Genomic DNA, 7,299 nt, shown 5'->3' with positions numbered 1-7,299 from the left:
CGTAACTCAGACTTGGTCTTTAATGTGGTTAATTACACGACTCCTTAGCACTCGATTGCCAACCGGTTAATGGTCACATTCACTGCATGCTTTTGGTAATTTGATTGACTCCACTAATATACTGAAGCAGGTCCTGCGTTAGACGTGGCCCTGTCTGAAATACTCTTATGATCTTAGTTTAAACTGCGCTCACATGCACATTTTCATAAATACAAGTCGTAAACAAAAACAACAACACACAGAAAACCTGCTGCCATTGTTGCAGCAGTATTAGTTGGTCTCTGGGTTTATAATGAGGGTGCCACAGTTTACTGTGACATACAGTGTAAATACACAACACACAGACTGGTTAATAAGAGCTGAACAGCTAGTGTTTCCCTCGCATGGGGCACTAGAAGTAAGGGGGTGCATAATGAAAACCATTAGTCCATAAAAATGCTTGAACTTACTTTCTCCTTTTTTTACTGGGATTTACACGTGTAGACTGGTATTTATGGCAGGAAAGAGGTTTTGTCGTGTTTTTTAAACTAAAAAGTTATAAAATGTGTGTAAAAAGTTAAAATTAAAATGTTCTTATTAACTATTAAATAGGCTATAAATTATCCAGGCCATTCAAGTTACTGCAAAAACCATGAATTTCATGCATTAAGCATTTAGTATGACTTTATTATACAGACAGATTTTCTCTCAGCTCCCCTGACTGACTTCCCTAAGGGCCCCTCAACAAGTTAATCTGACCATGCAAGTCTTAATTTTCATACCATACAGAACTGGTTGGAAAGAAATCCTGAACCGGCACCTGAACAATAGAAAAAATAGATACAAATATATGAAACCCTACAACTGTAAATTAAGTGTGATTACAGACAGTAAATGTTCAAAACCTCACTTACAGACGATAACAGTAATCCCTCAAACTATGAGAACAAATAACATCCTGCTGCAGGTTTAAATAATAATCAGTGTAATAAAATGTGTAATCATTTCAATATGTTGACAGTGTTCATACTTTATTCAGTTTACTTGAAGAAACATTCTCCTCATTGTTTTACTTTAGTTTACTTACTATTTATTGAATTAAAGAATTCATCAAAAATGTAATAATGTCATATATAATAATAATAAATCAGTCCGCCATGTTGAACCTCCACATTTCTACCGTAGCCCAGAATGGACAAACTAAACACTGGCTGTAAATTTTGCTTGTACAGGTGTCCGCTTGATGTAGCTTAACCAATGATACCCTGGCAATAAGTGTGCAAGATAGATGTTGAAGTACCTTTCTTTCATCCACATCCCAAATGCAGCCACTGGCAGTTTCCTGTCTCATTAAAGCGTCTCATGCTCATATGATTTCAACTCTGATGTGGACATTTTCATAAAGATCGATGCTTTCTTGTATTGTGCTTTTGTACATGATTACAATGTCCTGATTATGGGAGGAAAATTTTTGTTTTTTATGTTGCTATGTACCTTGCCTATATGGATGGAATAAAATTACAGATCCATGGAGATTTTTATGTGGGATCATAAACAAACTTAATGTTGCACACTAATTAATAAGAACATTTGGTCTAGTATCTCTTTTCCCCAACTAGAGATCTTGGTTCTCTCTCACACTACAAATGGTTAAACTGAAACATTCAGTCAGCCACAGGCTTAACATAAAGTCTATGACAGGCTGAATACTTTACCACAGCTGACTTGTTGGCCCAAGCAAGATTGCATCATTGTCCAGAATCGAGCTTAAATCTGAATCCTCCTGCCAAAGCCGCTGAATGAGCGCACTGTCTTGTTGCCATGGTCACATTTCTACAAACAGACTGCAAGGTTTAAAATTCATCATATTTTAAAATAAAAACCTTGGTTAGACCTCCAGTTTCTCTTCACACCTCCGACCTTTAACTCCTCCGTAACAGCTCAGACCACAGAAGGTTAAAGCAACAGGATCATTATCTGTTCGACTACATTCATCACCTTTTGATATAGTTTTTGTTATTATAGTTATATAGTTACATATAAGCAATAATCCTTTTGTATTGAACGCATGCATTGTCATTGTCAGTGCAACACTGCAGCCTGCAGGTCAAACTGAGAGCAACACCAGATGTGAATACACAGCTCAACATAACTCTCTAGGAAGGTCAAAATTTGACCTTCCTAGAAATGATCTACTGCAATTAACTAATTTCATTTCATTTCATTTAATCTAATCTAATTTAATCTATATTTCACGCTATCATGGATCAATTAATAGTCTATGTTTATTTTTGTATGTTATATTTTGTTATTATTTAAACCCTTTTGTTGTAAAGCCCCCTCCATATCATATTCATCTCTCATGGGCAGGTTTAATGAAAGGGAAACAGATCAATGATTGGCCCTCTGGCAACATGTGACCTATAGCTGTTGACTTATTACCTGGAAGAGTCAACTTCTCCATAGCTGGGAGTTGACCGTGAAGGTTAGGCGGGCTCTTGCTCTTGGACAGAGAGCATCAATTTCAGATTTTTAATGGTTGGACATTTTAATCCTCTTTCTGCAACGATGACTGAAAGGCAGCTTGGATGGCGAGAGGTATTTCTGATCCTCACAGGTAAGGCTTTATGAGTGTATTCTTTCTGTTTTCTATAAACCATTGCCACACCTTATGGTATTATCACCACTGTTAATCATTAATCCAACTTCTTGCTACTTAACCGGAAGCAGGATTGTGTTTCAGAGACCTGTAGGTGTAACCATTTATTCCATTTGCTTTAAAAGAACCATATTTATTATTATTTAGTAGTACAAACATACTGATTTGTCTCTGTCCCCCAAATACCAAACTACAGAAGTACATGTCTGAGAAACACATTAATTGGCTGTTCTTAATTCCTTCTTTTATTTCAGTACTTCCCTGCTGCAGGAGTATTGAGGTTTCTATTCCACAGAAAAATTATCGGGCTGTAAGCGGAGATGATATTACCTTGACCTGTTCCTTCATCCCAGCCAGACCAGACAACAAACTGATCGTCCTCACGTGGGAAGCTTACCCTCTTAAATCTGGTGATAAAATTGTGAGAGGTTAAACTAGCTGCATGCACAACGTGTGGTCAGAACATCTTAACACAGCGTATTGTGGTGAACCACCTAAAGGGAACTCCACTCTTTTAACACGTAGAGATCGGTTTATGGGCAGGCTTTGAGACTACATAACTATAACAGAAAATAAACTGGGGGAGTGGGAGGGTCTAATAAAATATCTGCATTTGAGCAGCAATTATGGGAAATATAGGACTGAGCATTGTTTTAGTTCTTTGACGTGATTGTTTAAATCTCTTGCAAGTCTCCCACCTTTGTGGTAGTAGCATAGTAAATGACTGTAGTACCCTTTTAATAAACATCCCATCAGCAACAAAGGCTTACAAGCTATTTATTTACATTTACAAGCCTCAAGTTGGTTGATTCAGGTTAATATTGACATTATTATTACATCATTATAAATTTAATTGAACGAGGCATTATTATTTCATATTAATGCACTGAGGTTTATTAATTTCTTCAAATATTAAATAAATTGTTTTGGGGTATTTGGGCATTGATTATACAGTCATTCAGACCATGTTGAATATTGAGAGCCTATTATTATGATATTATATCGAGCAGATATTTAATCTGTAAAGTCTGTTTTTTTTTTATTTCTTCAGAAAACAGTGGCCACCTACTTTTCAAACAACGTGGTTGACATTGCGCCTGCTTATGAAGGCAGAGCCTTTCTGGAGGTTGACCTTAACCAACAAATGAGCGTACTCCGCCTAACGAAGGTGACCGCGCAGGACAGCCGCAGTTACCAATGCAGTGTCAGGATCCCCAATGATGACGAGGGAACACCAACTGCCACCACTTCCCTTTTGGTCCTGGGTGAGAATTAATTATTATGACAGTTTTATGTATCTTTCTCTTGTGAATACATTTATTTATATATGTGACTGTAACTTTTTATGTTAATTTCACTTCATGACTTTATTTAGTTGTACTGTACCTTAGTTAATTTATGCTGTTAACAAATGCTGCTACAATTTTTATCACTTTTACCACTGATACCACTTTATCCAATCGCTCCTTATCACTTATTTAGTTTGTACTTATTTTATTTCAATTTATGCTGCTAAACTGCACGGTGCGTATTGTTGTATATTGTATAAACCTACGTTTAACTGCAATTTTTGTTGCATTTGTCACTTTTAGTTACTTATGTTACCTGTAAGTGCTTGCATTTTGTTGCATTTAGTTAATTGTTTGATTTATTTTATGTTAGCCTTATCTTATTATTTATTTTATTTTATGTTATGTTAGCTTATCTTTACTATAACCCTGTATTACTTTCCCACCTTTGTATTGAAACTGTTGCACAGTAATTTCCCTCGGGATAAATAAAGCTTCTTGAATCATGAATCTAAATTCTTTGTTTTCTTGCAGTGCCTCCCTCTCCACCGGTCTGCAGCATTCAGGGAAGAGCAGAGTACTGGCAAGACATCAGCCTCACCTGCAAGTCTGAGGAGGGGTCCCCAAAACCTGTGCCTGTGTGGAAGAGCTACAGCGTCGATAACCTTCCCAGAAGATTTCCAGTGAAGACAATCGAAAGTATGTACTTCAACCACCTATGTGTTACAGGGAGTTATCATCAGCGTTATTGTAAAGGATGGCCCATCATCAACCCCCAGCATTGTTAATTTAATGTGTGTCATTATGTTGCAGAGGATGGAGTTCTGTCTCTCTTCAATATTTCAAGAGAAATGTCTGGGTTCTACATTTGCACGTCAACAAATGAAGTTGGTTCTGCCAGCTGCAACCTTACCTTAGCTGTGATGCCCCGTAAGTGTTTTAACATGATTTACTGATCACCTATTAACCTGATTTACCTGCTTGCCTGGTTGTGATGAACCCACAGAGAATCAGTCCTGCTGTTTCCATCGGATCCTCTACACCAGTGGTTCTCAACCTCTTCATAGGTTTCACACTTTTCACTGTTATGGACACAACATTTCAACCACCTCATGAAGCTAACAATAATTAGCTACCTAGTTACAATAAAAAATATTAGCATAGTTTTCATTTCAGCCTGTGCAATCGGCAGTTGTGGACTACAATTCAGAAGTCTTGTTTTGTCTACTTCTGTGTGAAATCAAGGATCCATTGTTAGTGGTAAATCAGTGTAAACGGTATATGTCCCATGCAAGAAAGGACAAAGCTCAAATTTGGAAGTTCAAAATGGTTAATGAAGCTGTGAAACCTGGTTAAAAGAGGACATTAACCTTGGACTAAGTATAGTGTGAAAACTGCTCGTCTTTTCTCCTGTCTCCCCAGCCAGCATGAACATTGGGTCCACGGCTGGTATAATTGGAGGAGTCCTCGCAGGTTTCGTATTTCTGGGGATTCTCATCTTCTGTTGCTGCCGGAAAAAGGGCAACAAGGACAAGAATGCTGAAGGGTATGTATGGTATATGTTTATGTGAACTACCACCAAGATGTTAGTGTATTGATTGTTAGTATCTAAGTGGTGTTGTGGTTCTGTCTTTTGTATATTTTGTTAGTGCCCCTGGAGAAGTGTTTTATGACAGAGATGCTCCTGAAGCTGGAGAGGAGTACTGTGACGACAAGGCAGCCAGCGAGAAACAGCAAGCCAACCAGAAAGAGTACACTGACGTTGTTCCTCAGAGTAATTACAGCGTAGGAACAGCTGGACACAAGATTGAGGATGATCAGCACAGTTATAACAGTGGTAAAGAAAGACATGGTGGCAAGGGCAGTGATATTGACTCTAGACGTTTCCAGGACGACCAGCAGGACCACTATCGTGGAAGTCGCGATCGCCTTGACGATAAACCTAACCATTACAGTGGCAGTCACGATCGCCTTGGCGATCAACGCGAACGTACCAGTGGAAGTCACGACCGCCTTGACGATCAACGTGATCGTTACGGTGGCAGTCGCGATCGGCTTGACGACCAACGTGATCGTTATGGTGGCAGTCGCGATCGGCTTGACGACCAGCGCGATCGTTACGGTGGCAGTCGCGATCGGCTTGACGACCAGCGCGATCGTTACGGCGGTAGTCGCGACCGTCTTGACGATCGCCGTGATCGTTACGGTGGAAGCCGTGATCGCCTGGAGGATCACGGCAATCACTATCGTAGCAGCCGTGATCGCCTCGATTACATTGACGATCAATAACCCTAACCTCGTGTTACTGAATGTTATTTTAAATCTTTTTCTTATTTGATACAATTCTAAATATTTTACTCACATCGTAAAGAGACTCAGGAATATAGATTTTTACATCCTCGCAAATTCTCAAGTAAAAGCAAATATTCAAATAACGAGGAACTGAGGAAGTTAGAAATACAGGGTTGTCTCTCATACAAGCCTGCCCCACATACAGGCCTGGTTCTGTCTGCTGAAGGTAAATAAAGTTCACTAGTTGAGAGTTTACAGTCGAGGCTTGTGACTACTGGTTTGTGGGTCTAACTGCCAATGTATAATCTGAGCTAACTGTACTTACAGATACAGATGATCCAGTTATTACAGTGATTCTGTTGAATTGAAGGGGACCCAGGGAGTTTAATTAAAATGTATAGGCCTAACAATAGTTTCATCATAAATATATCATTGTCGTCAGTCTCTTGAACCAGAATATATTAGCCTTCTAAAATGTACTTACAAGATTTACAATTTAAGTACAAGAAATTTAATTTTTAAATTCTTTTTAGCTTTAATATTGTTTGTTTGCTTTTTCGTGAAAACGTACCATGTGCCTAAATCTATAAACGTTAATAAATGTAATTTGGTCATAAGACACCACCCAATCATTAATACATTAATACATGTAAAGCTCATATATTCAGGCAACCTAGCTACTACAGCAGTTTTGGGCATTGTTCAGGCAAAAATATGGTGTCACCATATAAAATGTCTACATTATCTTTAAGTGTATTTGTGATTAAAAGTGCATCAGCTGCATTTAGGCTCCATTTAAGTCTTAACCCTCTTTGTATGGTTATTGCATTTTGTCCTTTGCAAGTGTTTGATTTGGGGGCAGAGAAAGTGCTAGTTTATATTGAGTTGATTTTTTACTTAAAGTGATCATTTATAACATGTTTGTGTGCAGCTTTTTGTTCATGTTTTTATGTGATAAACGATTAATGTAAGCATTTTTTATATATATACATATATGTAGCTAAATCCAAAACGAGTTCAATAAAGAAATTTGGTCAAATATTGCTGTTTGTGTTAACTAAAATTCCTCAAAACTCACAA

The 7,299-nt window shown here is 38.0% G+C and overlaps 1 protein-coding gene across 1 annotated transcript; it reads left to right on the top strand.

The window, feature by feature from the left end:
* The first annotated feature begins 2,419 nt into the window (after nucleotides 1-2,419).
* LOC127366147 (cell surface A33 antigen-like) lies at nucleotides 2,420-7,258 on the top strand. Its single transcript, XM_051404948.1, has 7 exons — nucleotides 2,420-2,596; nucleotides 2,893-3,059; nucleotides 3,690-3,903; nucleotides 4,462-4,626; nucleotides 4,741-4,857; nucleotides 5,350-5,473; nucleotides 5,577-7,258. The coding sequence occupies exons 1-7, from the start codon at nucleotides 2,515-2,517 to the stop codon at nucleotides 6,214-6,216; spliced, it is 1,509 nt and encodes a 502-aa protein (XP_051260908.1). The 5' UTR covers nucleotides 2,420-2,514; the 3' UTR covers nucleotides 6,217-7,258.
* Nucleotides 7,259-7,299: the final 41 nt, after the last annotated feature.

Source organism: Dicentrarchus labrax, unplaced genomic scaffold (genome assembly GCF_905237075.1).
Source record: "Dicentrarchus labrax unplaced genomic scaffold, dlabrax2021, whole genome shotgun sequence".
Classification (NCBI taxonomy): Eukaryota; Metazoa; Chordata; class Actinopteri; family Moronidae; genus Dicentrarchus; species Dicentrarchus labrax.
This window is presented reverse-complemented; position numbering and strand designations above follow the sequence as displayed.

Excerpts from the sequence above, each read along its gene's own strand:
- LOC127366147 (XM_051404948.1), top strand. The coding sequence starts at position 2,515 with ATGGTTGGACATTTTAATCCTCTTTCTGCAACGATGACTGAAAGGCAG. Across the intron at positions 3,904-4,461 it reads CACTTCCCTTTTGGTCCTGG|TGCCTCCCTCTCCACCGGTC; the intron begins GTGAGAATTAAT and ends GTTTTCTTGCAG. Across the intron at positions 4,858-5,349 it reads TACCTTAGCTGTGATGCCCC|CCAGCATGAACATTGGGTCC; the intron begins GTAAGTGTTTTA and ends CTGTCTCCCCAG.